The sequence below is a fragment of the Globicephala melas genome, chromosome 15 (assembly GCF_963455315.2).
Source record: "Globicephala melas chromosome 15, mGloMel1.2, whole genome shotgun sequence".
In the NCBI taxonomy this organism is placed as follows: domain Eukaryota; kingdom Metazoa; phylum Chordata; class Mammalia; order Artiodactyla; family Delphinidae; genus Globicephala; species Globicephala melas.
This window is the reverse complement of record NC_083328.1, coordinates 35701376-35721948: the sequence shown is the minus strand read 5'-3', so window position 1 is coordinate 35721948 and position 20573 is coordinate 35701376. Positions and strand designations below refer to the sequence as shown.

Genomic DNA, 20573 nt, shown 5'->3' with positions numbered 1-20573 from the left:
TATATCAGATCATGTGATCTGAAAAACGTTTAAATGTTTCCCCTGAATTTATATGATGTATTATGATGGAAAAAAATGAGATCTGGGCATCTTATAAAATACATTTGCCTGTAAAAAAAAGAAACTAGTGTCTAATAGGAAAATAACTAAACTATGTAGCCAGCCATATGTAAATACGGTTATAATATGGGGGCGGTGAGTTTTACAATATACAGTTAGGTGGAAAAAGCAGGAATACTTGAAAATAATTGCCATGGAGTGTGTTTGCAATGATGTAAAATTTAAAAGAAGATTCATTTTCAAAAAGATTGACAAGAAAGATGACAACTAGAAACTCAAGAGACCCAAAACGAAAGGGAAAGAACGAAGTTGGAGAATTCACACTCTCTGATTTCAAAACTTACTGCAAACCAACAGTAATTGAGTCAATGTAGTGCTGGCACAAAATAAACACAGACCCATGGATAGAATTGAGAGTCCAGAAATAAACCCTCACGTTTATGGTTAATTGTTTTTTAACAGGGGAGCCAAAATAATCACAGAGAGGAATTAACAGTCTTTTCAACAAATGGCACAACTCAGATATCCGTATGCAAAAGAATGAAATCAGAGCCCTACTTTGCCCATAAAAACAAACAAACAAACAACTCAAAATGGGTCTAAGTCCCAAATGTAAGAACTAAACTATAAAACTTTTTAGAATACATACAGGTAAATCTTTGTGAACTTGGATTAGGCAGTGGTTTCTTAGATGTGACATCAAAAGCACAAGCAACAAAAGAAAAAACAGATAAATTGGACATCATCAAAATTAAGAACTTTTGTGCTTCAAAGGACACCATCTTAACTGGGAGCAATAAAGTGAAAAGACAACCCACAGAATGGGAGAAAGATTTTGTAAATCATATATCTGACAACGGAAGTGTATCTAGAATATAAATATAAAGAATTTTTAGGCTTAATAATAAAATGACAACTCAATTTTAAAATGGGCAAAGGATCTGAATAGACATTTCTCCAAAGAAGATAGGCAAATGTCAAATAAGCCCTTGAGAAGAGGATCAACATCATTAGCTATCAGGGAAATGCAAATCAAAACCACAATGAAAAGCCACTTCATATCCATTAGCATGGTTGTAATCAGAAAGACAGATAATAACAACTGTTGACAGGGATGTGGAGAAATTGGAACCCTCACACACTGCTGGTGGGAATGTAAAATAGAGTAGACCCTGTGGAAGACAATCTAGCAATTCCTCAAACGGTTAAACATCGACCCAGCAAATCCAATTCCAGGTGTATACCCAAAAGAATTGAAAACATCTGTCCACACAAATTTGCACATAATGTTCACAGAAGTATTAGTCATAGTAGCCAAAAAGTGGAAACAATGCAAACGTCAGTCAACAGATGAATGGATAAACAAATTGGGGTATATCCATACAGTGCAATACTATTTGACGATAAAAATAATGAAATACTACTGGCATGCTACAACATGGATGGACTCTGAAAACACTAGGCTAAGTGAAAGAAGCCACACACAAAAGATATATGATTGTATGATTCCATTTAAATGAAACGTCCAGAATATGCAAATCTATAGAGACAGAAAGATTAATAGTTGCTTAGTGTGGGAGGATGGGGGACTTGGGGGTGATCGCTAAAGGTTTCTTTTGGAGTGATGAAATTGTTCTAAAACTGAGTGTGGTGATGTCCGCATCTCTGTGAATCTATTAAAAACCATTCAATTGGTACACTTTAAATGGGTGAACTGTATGGTATGTGAGTTATATCCAATAAATCTGTTACCAAAAGATACAATAATAAACCCTTTATGTGTTAGCATAACATATTTTTATGAAAATCACTATATTTTCCAAATCAAAGAAATTTTATAAGAATGGCGTTGTTCTTTTTTTTTTTTTTTTTTTTTGCAAATCTCTTTAATGTAGGCTTAATGGAGGACTACAGGTTCTCATCTGTGCTTTGGCATTCAACCTGTTACACGTCATGTAACCTTTGGAATATCCCACAGGGACTTCCAGGAACCCCAGACTACACTTTGAGGACCATTTGCCTACTGTAAAATTCATATTTTTCCTCTTGTAATTAATAAATGTATTGTGGGGAAATATGTACTTTGGGAATATGTAAATACTAGTTCCTTGTTAAACTTCCACCCTCCGGTCTTAGCGGCCATTGATAATTTTTGCCCGAATCAATTATTACTTACGATGGTCGCCAAAGGGTGATTTTCCGCATCCTTCCTTCTGCATTTATTAGCTGGCATTCTACTGTAAGAGCTTTCCCATCTCCCCATTTACTTACTTACATCACTATCGATCATGGCTTCCTATTTTACTCAGTTATAATCTGTTATTATCATTATTTAGTTTGAATCAAATTGACCCAGCTTTGGGGTAGGTCATTTTAAAGTTTCTGTGAAGTCCACAGGAAATTTCCTTCCGCTGGCTAACGAAAGTGACGGGCCTAATGATGCATTTAAATGACCGCTTCCGTAGTAAGTCAGAAAGAGAAAAACAAATATCGTATATTAACGCATATACGTGGAACCTAGAAAAATGGCACAGATGAAACGGTTTGCCCGGCAGAAATAGAGACATAGGTGTCGAGAACAAACGTATGGACACCAAGGGGAGGAAGTGGCAGAGGGGTGGTGGAGTGGTGGTGGTGAGATGAATTGGGAGATTGGGATTGACATATATACACTAATATGTATAAAACAGATAACTAATAAGAACCTGCTGTATAAAAAATAAATAAAATAAAAAAAATTTTTTAATGACCGCTTCCGGGCTTCCCTGGTGGCGCAGTGGTTGAGGGTCCGCCTGCCGATGCAGGGGACACGGGTTCGTGCCCCGGTCCGGGAAGATCCCACATGCCGCGGAGCGGCTAGGCTCGTGAGCCATGGCTGCTGAGCCCGTGCGTCCGGAGCCTATGCTCCGCAACGGGAGAGGCCACAACAGTGAGAGGCCCGCGTACCGTAAAAAAAAAAAAAAAAGACCGCTTCCGCTCAGTGAGCTCAGACTCAAATCCTGGATCAGGTCTGGGGTTCTCAAGCCCCCCAAATCTCTTCTTCTCTGAGGGTCCACCGCCCCGGAGGCGACACCCCCACCCCCACCGTCCAAGCCTCAGGTCAGATCAAAGCTCGGTCCCCGGCTGCCGCAGCCCAATCCTGGGCTTGCCCCGCCTCTTTCTCCAGCCCTGGCCCCGCCTCCCAGCGCCGATTGGTCCGGCCGCCAGCTAGGCACCGCGCACGGAAGACCCGGAGAAGTGGGGTTTGCCCAAAGAATGGGCTCCCCGAGGCCCCGCTGCGCATGCTTGCTAGGAACCCTCTAGTGCGCTCCTAGAGGCCGGCTCCCCCGCGGGGCCGTGCGCGCTCCCTACGGCCAGCGGGGCAGCGCGCGCGGCACGGAGCTCGCTCCCGAGAGGGCAGGTGGGGGCGGGGAGTGGGCACCCGGGTTGCGGTGGCCGGAGGGGCCTGGGCCGCGAGGTCGGCGCCTGTGGCTGCGGCGGCCCGAGGCCAGAGGACCCGCCGCGGCTCGGTCTCCGGAGAGGGAGGGCCCCGCTGCCGTCGCCGCCCGGCCGGTGCCCGGTGAGGACGGGCCCCAGCGGGTCAGGGAGGGTCTCGGGTCACTCGGCGTGGCCGCGCCCCCAGCCGGGCTCTCCCGGGGGTCCCCAGGACTGCTGATGCTGCGGAGGGGGGTGTCCCCGGACTCTGCATCTCGGCGCTCAGGCCGCCTCCTTGTCCTTCACCTGCAATTCGCAGCCTCCCTTCTCCTCGTTCCTCCTCACCCCCCTCCACCCACCCGACCCCGGGACTGAGCCCTCACATCCCAAGTCAGGGAGCCCCACATGGGTTTGCCTTTCCTTTACCGTGTCCGCCCCACCCAGTACTGCCCCCGCCCTGGCATTCACCCCAGCCCCATCCAGTCTTTGTGCCTCTGGAGGTCCCAGTGACCTTGCACTTTTTGCTGTCGTTACACCTACTTCCACTCCTGCATACCTAGATTACCTGTTGGGGCTTTCAAACTTTTTTGACTCAACCTACAGTGAGAAATATATTTACACGCCTGTAGATGCAGATTACTGAGCGATAAGTTTAAAGGGAGATTTTTACCCCAATCTCACATGACGCAGCCAGATCTACTCTACGTGGGTTCTAATTCCAACCTATCCTATCCTGTCCTGTCCTGTCCTATTCTATTCTATTTTGTTCTGTTCTTTCCATTCCAAAAGTCTGTTGCTAACCCATTAAACTGATTTCAGGACCTAAAGAGTCTGACCACAGTTTGAAGCCCTTGCTTTAACGACCAGTCTTTTACTTCCGTTACCCCTTACCTTTGGAGGATGCAGAGGTCCAATAACAGATAATCATGTGTAAACTTAAATTCCAAAGAAAGGGTATATTTTTATTATTTTGACATTAATGCTTTTCGGGGCCAAAATCATCTCCAGGACTTGGTGCGATTCAGGCAGGTTTACCTTGTTCCTCTTCCCAAAAGCTCCTAGTCGGACTCGGGGAAGAGTTCGTATGTGGAGGCTAGATTATAGAGCGTTTATAATGGAGACGGACACTACTTTTATCGGAGAGGGAAATGTTTCAGCTTTAGGAACTCAGCACTGCGTAGGGAGAATCGGAACAGCTGGATGCCGGGCAGAAAAGCCATTTAGGAGGTGGTGGGTATCAAAGCCTTGAGGTAATGTGGGGTGGGAAGGCGTGGAAGATGGTGTGACCAGGTGCCCAGAGATGTGAGGACGAATTAGGCCTGATATGGGAGGCATGGAAATAGCCATGATTGTGCTCTAGGGGCGTTGGGGGATCTGGGGCTGGGAGTATTATTAGCTGGAATCTTCCTTTCTGTGTCCTCTGCCTCTAAGTTGCTTTGGAGCAGTGGTTCTCAAGCGACATGCAGCAATGTTGGTTGTCAGGATTTGGTGGCTGCTACTGGCATCTCACAGGCAGAGGCCAGGGATGCTGCTAAACATCCTTCATTTCACAGGACAACCCCCCACAACAAAGAATTATCTGGTGCAAAATGTCAGTGGTGCCAAGGTTGAGAAGCCCTGCTTTGGAATAGAATTATTATTTTATTTTATTTTATTTATTTATTTTTGTCTGCCTTCGGTCTTCATTGCTGCGGGCGGGCTTTCTCTAGTTGTGGTGAGCGGGGGCTATTCTTTGTTGCGGTGCGCGGGCTTTTCATTGCAGTGGCTTCTCTTGTTTTGGAGCACTGGCTCTAGGCACGCGGGTTCAGTAGTTGTGGCTTGCGGGCTCTAGAGCGCAGGCTCAGTAGTTGTGGCGCACGGGCTTAGTTGCTCCGCGGCATGTGGGATCTTCCTGGACCAGGGCTCAAACCCTGTCCCCTGCACTGGCAGGCAGATTCCTAACCACTGCGCCACCAGGAAAGTCCCTGGAATAGAATTCTTAATCTTTAGGGAGATCACTGCCACCTTCACCTCTCCCAGGACTAATGCCTGTATGCACACTCAGAGACTTTGCACATAATGGTAGGAGGGTCCATGAGCCAATCAGTGTGCACCTCTAATTTTCATAGCTTGCTGGGGGTGGGGGGCGGGGCAGCTTTTGGAATCATCCAGGAGCTTTTTCAAACATCAGGATATTCGCTCCTCCCCGTTCCACTATTCAGAACCTCTGCTGGGCCTGGACAAAGTACTCCTTGTTCTTACATGATGATTCACAGTTTATGGAAGAATTTCACATACAGTATCTCATTTGCCACTTTTCCTGTTTCACAGATGAAATCAGCCCAGAGAAGTGATGGGATTTGCCCCAGGTCTCCCACCCAGCAAGTCAGCGCTAACGACGGGTGTTGGCGGACAGTGATGTTGGTTCTCACTCTTGTGTATGAAGGTAATTCTGTTGATCCGCCATCAGCTGCTGAGCGAGGCTCTGCCTTTCAGGATCTTAGGGCTTGGACCCACTGGTGTCTGAGAGGCACCTAACAATTTGTAATATTGTGTGTGTCTTGGGTGTTGGGTTTATTTGAGCAGGCAGTCTGAGTATTGCACTCAGATTGCTCTGTACCTCAATTTTGGGGGAGGGGAAACAGCATAAGAGAATGACCAACTGTAAACTGTGAGGCTCTCCTACTTTCCATTTACATCTGCCTGACTTAAAAATATTCTAGCCAACTCAATAAATCTTTACTGAGTAAAAATGGAATATTATGAAAAAACACATTAGGGCCCAAGTATTTACCTCAAAACAATGATCATCCAAAAATTAAAAAATACATTTAAATCCACCTAGAACAAATATATAAATTTATTGCAAATAGAAGTTTCATAAAATAATGCTCATTTCTGTTACACACAATGCAGATTGGTTATTTCCTATGTAATTTTTGAAATTGCTGCCTGGAACCCAAAGATTATAAGAGCAATGACCAGGGAGATTTGAAAAGCAGAGGCTTAGACCAAAACAAAGAAAATAAAACTCTTTCATACAGATACTAAATGAACACATGTGTAAGCTTTTACTTAACTCATCAATCAAGGAAGCAGTAAGATCTTACAACCAGTTTGCAGGAGACTCCAAAAAAGATTCTGGAAGACTGTAGATTAGGAATATTGACATGAATGTGCAAATGGAGGCAAAACCAGAGAAGTTACTTACTTATCTGTATTTATTTACATGGCAAGAAAGAGAGAACGTGTCTACAGAATAGAATTATTTTACCTTGTTCCGTTATCTGTGCAGAGCTGCAGAAGTAGCTCAAAGGCAGCAACAGGCTAGAATCGTATAACCTGAAAGGCTGTGTTCTAGACAAAACCCAGTTCTCCATTGAAGCACAAATTTTCCCTATGGCCTCAAAATCTCAATGAAAGATATTTTTTGCATGAAATAAGGTTGGTCCAGTAAGATTGGGCCTGATTATTTACATAGGTGCGGCAGGCATGCTAATTCACCTCGTAGGCCATCTTGAGTTTGTTTTGCTGGAAGTCTCTGTGAGGAACCTCAGATTGGATTTCTAAAAGTCTGGTATTTGTTATCCCAAGGTACTAAAGCCATGCCCAATGAGCTTTCTCCCCCAGATTTCACCTGTACTACTTAAAATTTGGACAAATTCCACTCTTCTTGAGGTCCCCAAAATATCTTAAGGTGTCTGAAACTTGTTAAATTGTTATTAAAGGATCATTTAAAAAGATGCAATCATGACTCTCCCACCGATATAAAATAAACAAATGTTAATGATTCTGTTTAATGCATTAATGAGGGAACCTGTACAATGTGACAGGTTAAACGAGGTAATGTATGTGAAACACTTCATGTGTTGCCCTGCATAAAGAAAACCTCAAATCCTTATTAAGTTGGTCACTTAGCCTCTGGCCACCTAACCTCAAGGGCATCTATTCCAGTGTTTCTCAAAGCCAAGTCCATGATCCACCAGAACCAGGGTCTCAGGGGGTACTTGTTAAAAATCCAGATTCTTGAATTTTGCTCCAGACTCACCATCAGAATTTTGGATGGGAAATCCAGGCATCTGATTTTTTTTTTTTAATATCAGAGAAAGGGTTATTGCAGGGCCAAGCAAGGAGAATGGGTGGCTTGTGCTCAAAACCCCCAAACTTCCGATGATTTTCAGGGAAAAGTTTTTATAGGCAAAATTTGGGGTGAGGCTGCAGGGTATGTGATTTTCTTCTGGTTGATTGGTGGGGAGGTAACAGGGAGGGGCTCCAGGAATCCTGTGCTCTAAGCATCTGCATTTTTACCAAGTGCCCCGAGTAATTCTTATGGAGACCAGAATTACGTATACAAATAATTGAAATAAAAGCTTCATGAAAACTGTACTTAACCTCAGTATATGGGTGCACTCTTTCTGTTCTGTTTTATTTTTCAAGCGCTGCTTTTAAGCAGGTTTCTCAACCTTGACCCTGATGCTATTTTAGACCAAATCCTTCCTGGGGAGAGTGGGGGTGGGGGGCTGCCCTGGGCACTGTGGGATGTTGAGCAGCATCCTTGGCTCCCACCTACCAGATGCCAGTAGCCTGCCCCACCCCCTAGTTATGACAACCAAAAATGTCTCCTGACCTGGCCAGATGTCACCTGGTGGGCAGATCACCATGACTAAGAACCACCAGTCTTAACCTACTGCGTTGATTCCTATGGGTTGGAATCCTCAAATTGAAAAGAACCATTTTAACTTATATTAAGAGTTTAGGCCCTGAAAGCAGACACAGGAGTTTTGAATGCTGACTCTGTCCTTTAGTGGCCTGGCTCTCGGTCACAGGAATCTAAGAGTGAGCCTTAGTTTCCTCCTCTGTGAATGAAACAACAGCAGGCCTAATGGATGAGGGTATTTGGGAGATAAAATGGAATAAAGCATGCAAAGCCCTCGCCTAGTGCCAGGCACCTCATTGGTATTTGGTGAACATGAAATGTGTGATCACAGTCCTTCGGACTCTTGAAGCATGTGTGATCAGAAACCATCTGGGAAAACAGAAACTACCGTAAGGTTTCACTGGGAATTTCATTGCTCTCCCTGGTGGTGGAAGAGCTGAGAAGCCACATGGGAAATGGTGAGCGACCCAGGGATTAGCAGTGGTGGGATGCCACCCCCACAGCGAGGCCCGGCAGAGCAGCCAGGGTGGCAGGCGGGACCCAGCAGAGCTGGAGCAGCCACCCCAGGCAGGTCGCTTCAGGGACACCCTCCAGTCTCCCATGGTGCCTCCGGTTGGCCAGATCAGCTGGAAGCCACAGTGCTAAGCCATAACATAGCTGGTTTGTAGGGCTGATCAATGCAGCTCTGAAGGCCTGACTCTCACTACCCGTATGGTCCTGGGCCACTCGCTTCAGGCCCGAGCCTCAGTTTCCCCAGAAACAGAGCGGGGATGATGGTGAAGGGAGATTGTTGGGTCCCCATACTTGAGGTACACGTGATGTTATAGGATTTTTGTTCCTGGCTCAGGTGCCAGCTTGAGGACCAACCACATGGCTCTGGGTCAGAGAGTATCCCTTTTGTGTCCCCTCCTCTCCTCCCCCACCCTTCTACCCAGGAGGCCTATGGGTCATTTATTTTCTCTGTCAACTTCCATTGTGTCTGTAAGTTTGAAACTTGGGTTTTCAAAATCCTTTTATTTTGAGTTAATTTTAGACTTTTTTAAAAATTGCAAAAAAAAGTACAAAGAATTTTCCTATACTCATCACCCAGTCTCCCTGAATGTCAGCATCTTACCTAACATTGTGCAGTGAGCAAATCTGGGAAATCCACGTTGGTACAAAACCATTAACCTAAACTATTGACCGTATGCAAATTTCACCAGCTTTTCCCCTAATGTCCTTTTTCTTTTCTGAAATCCCATGTTGCATTTTGTCCTTGTGTCTCCTTAGTCTCCTCCAGTCTGTGACAGGCCCTCAGCCTTTCCTTGTCCAAGATGACCTTGACACTTTCAAAGTGTCCTGGTCAGTTTTGTAGAATGTCCCTCCATGTGGCTTGGGGGTGCCACATGGGGGTGTGCGTTCTGGGCAGGAATATCACAGAGGTGATGCTGTGCCCTCCTTGGTGCATCTTATCAAGGAGGTCATGGTGTTGATGTGTTTTATTACTGGTGAAGTTGACCTTGAGCACTTAAGGCTGTGTATGCGAGATTTCTCCCCTGTCAAGTCATTATCTTTCCCTTTGTGGTTAATAAATATCTTGGGGGAAAGGTCTTTGAGGCCATGCAAGGCCCACAACACAGACTGCAAGGTACTTGATTTTCACTTGTTTTTCTGTCCCATTATCTATATTACTCTTTTTTTTTTTAATTTCTTTGGATTTTATTTTATTTTAATTTTTTTTGGTGGTACACGGACCTCTCACTGCTGTGGCCTCTCCTCTTGCGGAGCACAGGCTCTGGACGCGCAGGCTCAGCGGCCATGGCTCACGGGCCCAGCCGCTCCGCAGAACGTGGGATCTTCCCGGACCGGGGCATGAACCCGTGTCCCCTGCATCGGCAGGCGGACCCCCAATCACTGTGCCACCAGGGAAGCCCTGGATTTTATTTTATTATTTTATTTTTTGGCTGCACTGTGCAGCATGTGGGATCTGAGTTCCCTTACCAGGGATCAAACCCATGCCCCCCTGCATCGGAAGGGTGGAGTCTTAACCATTGGACCATCAGGGAAGTCCCCTGTCTATATTACTCTTTATTTTCCTGTATGACACATCTTGCATAGGACTGGAATCCCTACTTTTCCTGAGAGTTATGGAGTCAAAGAAAAAAATTACCAAGCAAGGAGATGCAGCTTATCTTTAAAGTGTTTACTATTTTCCCACTGTAAAGTGTTCATGCACCTTGTAAACAATTTTGAGAAAACAAAAGAAATTTAAGGGAAAAAATTAATTGCCTTCCTTACTAGTTTTAACATTTTGAGATATTTCCTCCCAGTTATTTAAGGTTTTTTTAAAGTCACAAATACATACAATAAAGTTAGTCGATAAACAACAAATGTGACCAGACTTGAGACTTGAGTTGAGACAGAAGAAATGAAGTGGATTGAGGTCTAGAGGCAGTGTCATGGTCTAAGGAATATTTTGGTTTTTTTTTTTTTAAACCTTAGCTTAGAAAACATAGTCTTCGCCGATATGTTAACTGGATTTTGCTTTCTACGTAATATATTTTGTAAATACAAACGTTTTCAGAAGTCTTCCTGAATTATTTGTCTGATATGGAAAAACTCCCAAATTCTAGTTTTTAAACGTTGTGATACATCTAATTCTACCAAGGATGCTTTACGTGCATTTCAAGGAGCAAGATTGCCATCTTGTGGTCATCTTTTGGTATTACTGAGGATTTAGATTTGTGTTCATGTTAGGGGCCTGCGTTAGGTAATGCTTTGGTCCTTCACAAGGGCTCCATCTGGTCTGCAGGTGCGGGCTTCCCACTCTAAAGAGGAATAAAATAGCAAACATGTTGAACACATGTGTGTGCAACAGAAAATTACGTGTATATTAAAGGCACTAATACAAGAATGGAAACAGCTGTGCATTTGAGTGGCAGGCTCGTGGGTGATTTATGAGTGTCAGTTCTCAACATTTTAAAATGTTTTCTATGTAGTTTTTACAATATGATCTTAGCAACTTACAAAATATCTCAGTATATAGTCCATGCCACCCCTCTCCTTTGGTGAGGAAACCAGGCCCAGGAGTGAGAAGCCTGTTTCTGATGGAGAAAACTGTTTTTTATCCAAGTGACCCTGGGGACATGAGTCATACCTATGAGGATTTTTTGTTTGTTTGTTTGTTTGAGATCTTAGTTCCTTGATCAGGGATTGAGCCTGGACCCTGGCAGTGAAAGCACCAAGTCTTTTAACCACTGGACCACCGGGGGATTCCCTATAAGGTTTTTTGGGGTTTTTTTTTGCGGTACGCGGGCCTCTCACTGCTGTGGCCTCTCCTGTTGCGGAGCACAGGCTCTGGACGCGCAGGCTCAGCGGCCATGGCTCACGGGCCCAGCCGCTCCGCGACATGTGGGATCTTCCTGGACCAGGGCACGAACCCGTGTCCCCTGCATCGGCAGGCGGACTCTCAACCACTGCGCCACCAGGGAAGCCCTTATAAGGTTTTTTTTAAACAACCTTATTAAGATATGATTCACATAGCATACAATTCCCCCAACTAAAGTGTATAATTCAATGTTTTATTGTATTCACAGCCAATTTTATAACATTTTCATTACCCCAAGAAGAAACTCCACACGCCTTAGTATCACTCCCTAATCTCCTCCTCCCTCCCCTCCAGCCCCTGACAACCACTAATCTACTTTCTGTCCCTATGGATTTGCCTCTACTGGACATCTCACTTAAATGGAATTATACCACATGCTGACTTTAGTGTCTGGCACCTTTAACCGAGCCGCACTGTCTTCAAGGTTCATCCACATGGTAACATGTATCAGAACTTCATTCATTTTTATGGCTGAATAAATTCCACTGCATGGATAGACCACATACAGGCCAGAGCAGGTATTTCAGAGGGAAACACGGATTATGGATTGACCCAGCAGGTGCTGATCCTGCACGGTGGCCCAACAGGAGAGAGGTGTCTGCAGAGTTGGGGGGCAGCTGCCAGGCGGCCTGGGTGAGAAGGAAGGGGTATGGACTGTTCCTGCAAAGTCTAACTGTTGAGGGAAGGAGAGAGTCTTGTGAGGTTTTGTTTTAGGATATAGGAGACCTAAGAAGATTAGGACCTGAGAACTCTAAATGCAAAGACCCAGAGGAGGCAGAGAGGTTTGGAGACCAGAGAGAGCAGGATATGAATGATGGAGAAAGGGCCCCCGGGGGGTGGAGTGCCAAGGGAACTGGACGGGACACTTCATTTACCAAATCAGGATAAAAATTGTATGCTGTCTTTATCCAGGCAGTGATGATGAGTCATTAGAGCTTAGGCAGCATCCATCCTCAGTGGATAAATTGTGAAAGAGAGAGAAATTGTAAAATTCAGAATCATGGAGGGATAACTTTAGTTAATCAGAAATCTGCATTGTATGGAGAACCTCATTCACCAGTATGGTAGGTGGAGCATTACTATGTATGGTTTGTTATAGTTGGGTTTTTTTGGGTTTTTTTGTTTTTGTTTTTTTGCGTGTCTGTTAAAATATACCTTACAAAAATGTACTAGTTTGATCATTTTTTAAAAAAAATTTTGGAGTATAGTTCCTTTACAATATTGTGTTAGTTTCTACTGTACAGCAAAGTGAATCAACTATACGTATACATATATCCCCTCTTCTTTGGATTTCCTTTCCATTTAGGTCACCACAGAGCACTGAGTAGAGTTCCCTGAGCTATACAGTAGGTGCTCATTAGTTATCTATTTTATACATAGTATCAATAGTGTATATATGTCAATCCCAATCCCCCAATTCATCCCAACCCCCACTTTAATCATTTTTAAGTGTACAGTTCAGTGGCATTAAATACATTTGCACTGTTGTGCAACCATCACCACCATCCATCTCCAGATCTTTTTCATCTTCCCAAACTGAAACGCTGCCCACTAAACACTAACTCCCCATTTCCACTCCCCCCAGCCCCTGGCAACTACCATTTGACTTTCTGTTTCTATGAATTTGACTACTCTAGGTACAACATATACGTGGAATCATACAGCATTTGTCCTTTTATGTCTGGCTTATTTCATGTTACAGACTTTTTAAATAAGTAATTCTCATTTGCTATCCTTTATACTTAATATTTTTATTCCTTTCACTGGGTTACCAGCCCTTTAAATGTGATAATCTGAGGGATTTAAAATTTGTGTTGCATGGCCCCTAGAGTTCAAGCGTTCAAAAGCACTTTGATATTGGATATTTCACAACCATTAGTATTAATTCATCTGTCAAAAAGCCAAAACTGACTAGGTTCAGTCACTTGCCAAGAATATCAGTTACTGCTGCATAACAAATGAGCCCTGATCTTATTGGCTTAAAATAACAGTAGTTTATTATTGATCAGGGTTCCATGGGGTGCCTGGGCTTGTTTCCCCAGGCTCCTTCTTGTGGCTACACAGAGCTAGAGGGTCTGCTGGACTGGACACTGGAAATGGCCTCCCTCCATGCCTGGCAGTGCCTCCATCCCTTGCATGTGGCCCTTCATACAGCTTCCTTCTCTGGCAGTCTCAGGGCCCCTGTCCATGAGGGTGAGGGCGTCCAAACCCCCACAGCGAGCTTCTGCCACTCTCTATTGGCTACGGCAAGTGACCAATGTGGGCTGGAGACCAGTCCAGATTCAAGACCACATGGCAAAGGGGCCTGCATACCTTATGGGAGGATCTGTGGTCATTAAACAGTCTACACTTTAAGGCCCTTTAATGGTTGAGAATGGGAACCGTCAATCGAATCGAAATTCAAGCCCACTGGCAAGGAGCCAAGCCTATCCACAGTCTGTAGTCAGCCACAGTTCAAGGTCTTTTGTTGCGCTGGAACTTGTTCCATATCCTTTGAGGTACAGAGATTTTAGTTGAGAGAATTACACTGACTCAGGGTACACATGACTCTGGGTACAGTTTCACGGGAATGTGGGTGTTCTCTGTCATGCCAACCCCCAGTGGCCTGAAGGAGGCCGGGCTTCGGCATCTGATCGCTTGAGACTGAGGCCATTGGTGTGTCGGGGTCCCTGCAGCCTCAACTCCTGTCCCTCTGCACGGCGGGGACCAACCGCATGGTCCTGTAGGAACATGCATGCTGGGTGGACAGTGACCGCAACGGTTTGGGGGCTTGAGTTGTCTGAAAGGCCTGTGGAAGGGAGGGCCAGTTTCTCTGCGCCCTCTCGCCCCGTTGAGGAGAGGACGCCCGGTGGAGACCAAGTTCATTCGCCCGGCAACCCGGAGCGCGCAAGCCCCGGAGGCGGGCTGCCGGCGGAGGGACGTGGGCAGAGACCAATCAGCGAGCGGGGGCGGGGGGCGTGGCTTCCCGCGTAACCCTTTCCCGCCCGAGCGGCTCTGCACGCGGAGGCGCCGGCGCTGTCTTGCTGCGGCCGGTCCCCATGTACCCGCAAGTCCCCAGTACCACTACATCGCCCTGTGGGGCGGGATGGGCAGAGCGGGGAGGACTGCACAGGAGGAGCAGGGGTTGGCTTGTCCGGGGGCCGGAGGAGGATGACGCTGGAGGACAGACGTGGCCGGGTACTCCCAGTCCTGTGTCCCGTTACCTGTTATCCGGATTTCCTAGAGTCTCGCCCCTCAGGACAGGGCTTTGGTGCTGCCCGGGGCTGGGCGTGCAGGCGGTTTGGGAGAGGTTGTAGGGGACACGGCGCCCCCTGCACCTTCGGCCTTGGCTCCGTCTCCACGGGGACCCAGGAGCCCCGCGCTTGGGCTGACAGGCCTTGGGGAACTGAATGTGGGCCCCAGACCAGGAAATGGCGGAGCAGGAATGGGGGACCCAGGTATTAGAACCGTAGAGCTTGGGATGGGGATGACAGCTCACAGGTGGGGAAGCTGAAACGTGCTGGGAGGCCGCATCCTGTTTCTGGGCTAGTACTGATAGATGGGAAAGACCCTGACATGCACCCACCACCCAGTCCCCCAGGAAGACAAAACGGCCACTTATGCCCCCACACTGATGCCCCAGGGTCCCGGTCTCCAGGCCAGCCCTGCCTGTCATCCATCCTTTCTGCTTCTCCAGACCAGAAGCCAAGGAGCCCTCAGTGACCACGGATTCTCTGGACACCTCCACAGCCCTGTCCCCACTCAGCTGAGGCAGAGCCAGCACCAGCTCAGACACAAGGTCGCTGCCCTCGTGGGGCCCTGGTGTCCCCTAGCACTGGGTGCCCCGGGGCCTCTTGCCTGGGATGGGGGATGGATCTAGTTGTGAATCCAGAGAGTCCCTCCTCCCAGGGCCAGGCTCCTCCTTTGGGGTCTGCAGAGTGCCAGCAGGGGCCCAGCCCATGCTCCCAGTGACACAGTGTCAGGGTGAAGGGCACTAGGCATTCTGGGAGGGTTGGTGACCTGAACTCATGTCCCCAAAGTGCTTTTCCCCAACGCCTGGTGCTCAGGAAGACCGGTTCCTGTTATCCTGGATGTGGTACCCCAGGTGCTGTACAGGCGGGCTCTGGACCCACCTTGACTGGACTCCCAGCTCTGCCTTCATGGCTGCATGCCTCAGTGTCCTCATCTGTAACCTGGGTCAATGAGAAAGATCAACTTTCATAACATGGAGCTGAAGGTTAAATGGAAACACCTGTGGAAGCACTTCATCATGTGCTCAGCACCTGTGGGCCTGGATTCCTAGTAACTCACAGCTGTCAGCACCTTGGTCACCCCAGTAGCCCCTTGAGAGCCCTGTTTTGGGCACATTTTGTAGATGGGAAAGTGAGGTTTGGCTGGGAGAGGTGACGGACCCAAGGCTACCAAGAGAGCAGAAGCACCAGCCCAGGGTTCTCTGGCTCCATTCAGGTCCTTTCCTGGGGGCACCGAGGCAGCCCCATCTGCCCCAACCTCCAGCCCAGATTCTTCCTGAACCCAGGTCCAAGGGCACCTCCACTGATGGGATTTTGCCTCCTGCCTTAGGACGGAGCCCTTGAACTGCTGGGTTCCTTCCAGGGAGGTGGAGGAGAAATCCATCTGCTGGGGCCTGAGCGTGGCCTGGGGGCCAGGCCATCGGTCCCAGAATGCCCCTGCCCGAGCCCAGTGAGCAGGAGGGCGAGAGCGTGAAGGCCGGCCAGGAGCCCTCCCCTGAGTCCCCTGAGCCGGGCACAGATGTCGTCCCTGCAGCCCCCACGAAGCCCACGGAGTTCTCCGAACTGGTCCTACTGACAGCCTCCACTGAGAATGGGAATGGAGTGGACTCCCAGCCCAAAGCAGTGCACTGTGTCCTGTCCTTGGAAATGTCTGGCCCTGACACCCTGGCTGGGACCCCCCAGATCCTGCCAGTAGAGGAACAGCAGGGGGCAGTCCAACCAAGCCCCCAGGCCCAGGAACTGAAACACAGCAAGCCAGACACAGGTGAGTTCCGGGCCAGCTGCCCCTGTCTGGCCACTTTTGTGGCCCTGCATGCTCAGACTTGGGCTTCGCATACTCCCCTTTCCAGTGAGGTGACCTTAGCCATCTCTTCCCTGCTCTGAGCAGGGCCTCCTGGACCTTGACCCAGGCTGGTGTGATGATCGCAGGACGTCATCCAAGGGCACCCCAATCCCTGTGTTCCCATCTGTGCCCCTGGCTCAAGCCTTGCTCTGTGTCAGCTGACCTGGCCCTCCCCTTGCCTTCAGCAGCCCCCCAGCCCCTGGAGTTCCTGAGGACCCCATTTGGGGGCCGCCTGCTGGTGCTGGAGTCCTTCCTGTACAAGCAGGAGAAGGCTGTGGGGGACAAGGTATACTGGAAGTGCCGCGAGCACACCGAGCTGGGCTGCCGGGGCCGGGCCATCACCCGTGGCCTAAGGGCCACGGTGATGCGGGGCCACTGCCACCCGCCCGATGAGGAGGGCCTGGAGGCCCGGCGCCAGAGACAGAAGCTGCCCAGCCCAGCCCTGCCCGAAGGCTTGGGGGATCCCCAGGGCCCCGGCGGCCGAGTGGAGGAGCCCCTGGAGAGGGTGGGCCCGTGGCTGTGCCCCGAGGAGCCGGAGCCGGCCCCGGGGCCAGTGCTGAGCAAGCCAGCTCCCGAGGAGGATGAGGGGCTCCGAGCCCTGTCGCTGCTGAGCTTGCCTCCCAAGAAACGCCCGACGCTGGGGACCGGTGAGTGCCCCCCCACCCCGGCTCTACTCTCAGGCAGGTGGGAACCACAGCCCTTTCCTCTGCCCAAAGATAAATGTGGGTCCCACGTGGCTTCATAATGTGCTCAAAGTCAAAACGATTTTTAAAATATAAATGTGTCCAAGTAATCATTAAGCCCAAGGGGTAGAACTAATGCTCGTAAGCCAGGCAGCCTAGGTCCTTCTGGAGCTTCCTGATGCAAAAACCTGAGGTTTATGGACCCCACGTGATTCTGGTAACCTTTGAAGTTTGGGAAGATCGGCCTGGTGGGAGGCTTGAGCCTTGTGCCCCAGGTTCAAGATCCAGCTCTGCCTCATGTAGCTGGGCAGCCTTGTTGAAGCACTGCAGGTCAGGAGGTCGCTCCTAAGATGTGTGATAGCCTCGCCATTAGGGGATCTGGTGCTGCAGTGCCAGCCCTGGTCCAGTGTGTGTTGTCACTGAGTAACTGGTAGATGGAGTCTTTGCAGAGGTTCTTATTCTTTGTTTGTTGGGTTTTGTTTTGTTCTTTGTGGCAGTTTTTATTACCAGTAACTGGGAGGTGGGCTTGGTCCCATAGGCTGGGTGCCTCCAGACCTGGAGAGGATTGAAGGATTTAGGGATTTAAGGCGGCTGCTGTGCTGGGTGCCGGGGGCTGGGTGAGAAGGACTTGTCTTTCACTGTGTATCTTTTGGTCCCATTTCATTTTATGGCGTGTGCATGTGTTATTCGATAATTAGATACAATTTTCAAACAAACCCTAAGAAAAAGTATGGCCGGGAGTGACTGAGCAGGCAGGGTGTGGCATCGGAGGCAGCTTGGCCCTCTCCAGTGTGTGACCTGGGACGTGGTGCTTGACCACCCAGAGCCGTGGCCTCCTCACCGGCCACCAGGAGAGGAGCCACACAGCCTCCTTGGGGCACTGGGTGGGCAATCAGTGGGGATGCATCCAGGGCCCTGACCTGCACGGTAAACTAAAGGAGCAGAGCTCTGCCAGCCTGCACCTGCCCAGCCCCCTCTCCACTTCCTCCTCCAGGAGGGCCCCCGCCCCTGGAGTTCCTGAGAACCTGCTACGGGGGCAGCTTCCTGGTGCACGAGTCCTTCCTCTACAAGCGGGAGAAGGCTGTGGGGGACAAGGTGTACTGGACGTGCCGGGACCACACGCTGCATGGCTGCCGCAGCCGGGCCATCACACAGGGCCAGCGGGTGACTGTCATGCGTGGCCACTGCCACCCGCCTGACGTGGAGGGTCTGGAGGCCCGGCGGCAGCAGGAGAAGGCCATGGAGTTGCTGCGGGCCAGGCCGGGCGGCCCCGGGGGCCAAGTGGACAAGCTGCTCCAAGGCGTGGACAGCCTGTTCTACCGCAGGGGGCCGGGCCCCCTGACTCTCACCAGGCCCCGGCCCAGAAAGCGGTCAAAGACCAAAGATCAGGACCTCCTGGCCCAGCCGCAAGGCGAGGAGGACCAGGACGAGGACCTGGGTGAGTCCACACCCGCTGGCCTGGCGCTCTGCCTGCACTCCAGTCTTGCTCCCCGAGGTCCCAGGAGGTGGGAGGGGGGCGATGCCAGGCCTGGCCCAGCCCCAGGCCCTGCTCCGGCTCACACCCCAGCTTCCAACCTCCCTCCCCTGACCCCCTCTCCCATTTCTCCCCAGGAGGCCCTGAGTTCCTGAGGACCCCTCTGGGGGGCAGCTTCCTGGTGTACGAGTCCTTCCTCTACAGGCGGGAGAAGGCGGCCGGGGAGAAGGTGTACTGGACGTGCCGGGACCAGGCCCGCATGGGCTGCCGCAGCCGAGCCATCACCCAAGGCAAGCGGGTGACAGTGATGCGAGGCCACTGCCACCCGCCCGACCTGGGGGGCTTGGAGGCCCTGCGGCAGCGAGAGAAACGCCCTGGCACGGCTCAGCGAGGGAGCTCTGGTAGGCCAGACCGGGGAGCGGCCTCGGGGGACAGTCAGAAGACCCAGACTGCCCACCCCGTTCCCTCTTGACCTCCAGCAAGCATCCTCCCCGTCCTTACTGGGGACCCTCTGGAAGGTTACAGCTCCCTCCTGTCTCATCTCCCTACCCCCACACCCCCTCCTGGTCCACCTCACCTTATCCTCAAGTCGATTAGGTGACTTGGGGCATCACCCTTTCTCTTGGGCAGTGGGCCTCACTCTGCTGCTCAGACCAGCCCAGAATCTCTGCAGCACTTGATCAAGCCAGGCTCCCTTTCCTCCTTCTCATCCTTTCTTTTTTCTTAAGAATGTATAGGAGTCATAGAGAAAGCTAATTGCACAAGCTGGTTTCTCATTTTTCCAGTGTGGGTGGCTGACACCGTGCCCAGTAATAAGCACGTCCTACAGATGTGGCTTAAGGGCTGAAGGTGACCCGTTCCTGTCATTGACTTCTGTTCTCCTCCAGCTGTTCTGCCTGATCATCTACCATCGTCCCTCTGGGCTCTATGACGAGGGTCACAGCCCCCCTCCTCCCACCTTTGTCGGCCCCACAGTGCTTATGTTTGACTCTCGTGGCCACAATAACGTGCATATTCCGGCTCATCTTGCTAAGAGCAGCCTCGGCCCAGCCTTCTCTGCTCCCTGCTCTCCCTCGGGGGTTCCCAGTCCCATACTTTTCTGAGTCATCTGAGTCGCCTTTAGAGCCTTTTTGGCCCTAAAATTCTCTCAAACTCGAGATCTCTGATTTTTTTTTTTTCTGACTCTTTTTATCCCATTTCCTTATAACTTCTATGTACCTAGGGATGATCTAGCCTCGCCCCATCCTTACCCCCAACTCCCACCCCAAATAACCACTCAGCCATGGTTCTTTTTTTGTTTTCTTCCTTCCTTCCTTCCTTGCTTCCTTTTTTAATTTTTTGGCTGTGCAGAACGGCATGCAGGACCTTAGTTCCCCAACCAGGGATTGAACCTATGCCCCCTGCAGTGGAAGCGCTGAGCCTTAACCACTGGACCACCAGGGAAGTCCCCTTTCCGTTGTTCCTTAGGGCATCTGCTGCCCTCTTCCCTAAAGCGTGCTTCCTTCCATTGCTGTCAACTGTTTTTTTATTTCCTGTTGACTTCCGACCAGAGACGGCAAGGACCCAGCAGTTACCCACTGCCCCCTCCTCTCGAGGCAGCTGTTGCACTTTTTTTATTTAATAAATTTATTATTTATTTATTTATTTTTGCCTGCTTTGGGTCTTTTTTGCTGTGTGCAGGCTTTCTCTAGTTGTGGCGAGCAGGGGCTACTCTTCATGGCGGTGTGTGGTCTTCTCATTGTGGTGGCTTCTCTTGTTGTGGAGCACGGGCTCTAGGCACGCAGGCTTCAGTAGTTGTGGAACGTGGGCTCAGTAGTTGTGGCTCGCAGCTCTAGAGCACAGGCTCAGTAGTTGTGGCTCGCGGGC

General features: G+C 49.5%; 1 protein-coding gene across 8 annotated transcripts in view; it reads left to right on the top strand.

The window, feature by feature from the left end:
• Positions 1-3355: 3355 nt before the first annotated feature.
• FLYWCH1 (FLYWCH-type zinc finger 1) overlaps positions 3356-20573 on the top strand; it is a 29765-nt gene continuing 12547 nt past the window's right edge. Inside the window, exons 1-7 of one of the 8 annotated variants that reach the window (XM_060284519.2) lie at positions 3356-3619; positions 5785-5899; positions 15154-15255; positions 16038-16472; positions 16739-17197; positions 18228-18671; positions 18845-19108. In XM_060284519.2, coding sequence (XP_060140502.1) covers positions 16139-16472; positions 16739-17197; positions 18228-18671; positions 18845-19108 — 1501 coding nt within the window. In that variant the 5' untranslated portion in view covers positions 3356-3619; positions 5785-5899; positions 15154-15255; positions 16038-16138. Of the gene's footprint in view, positions 3620-5784; positions 5900-12674; positions 14655-15153; positions 15256-16037; positions 16473-16735; positions 17198-18227; positions 18672-18844; positions 19109-20573 lie in introns of those variants that run through there. The other 7 variants (XM_060284521.2, XM_060284515.2, XM_060284520.2 and 4 more) reach the window with 7 other exon arrangements.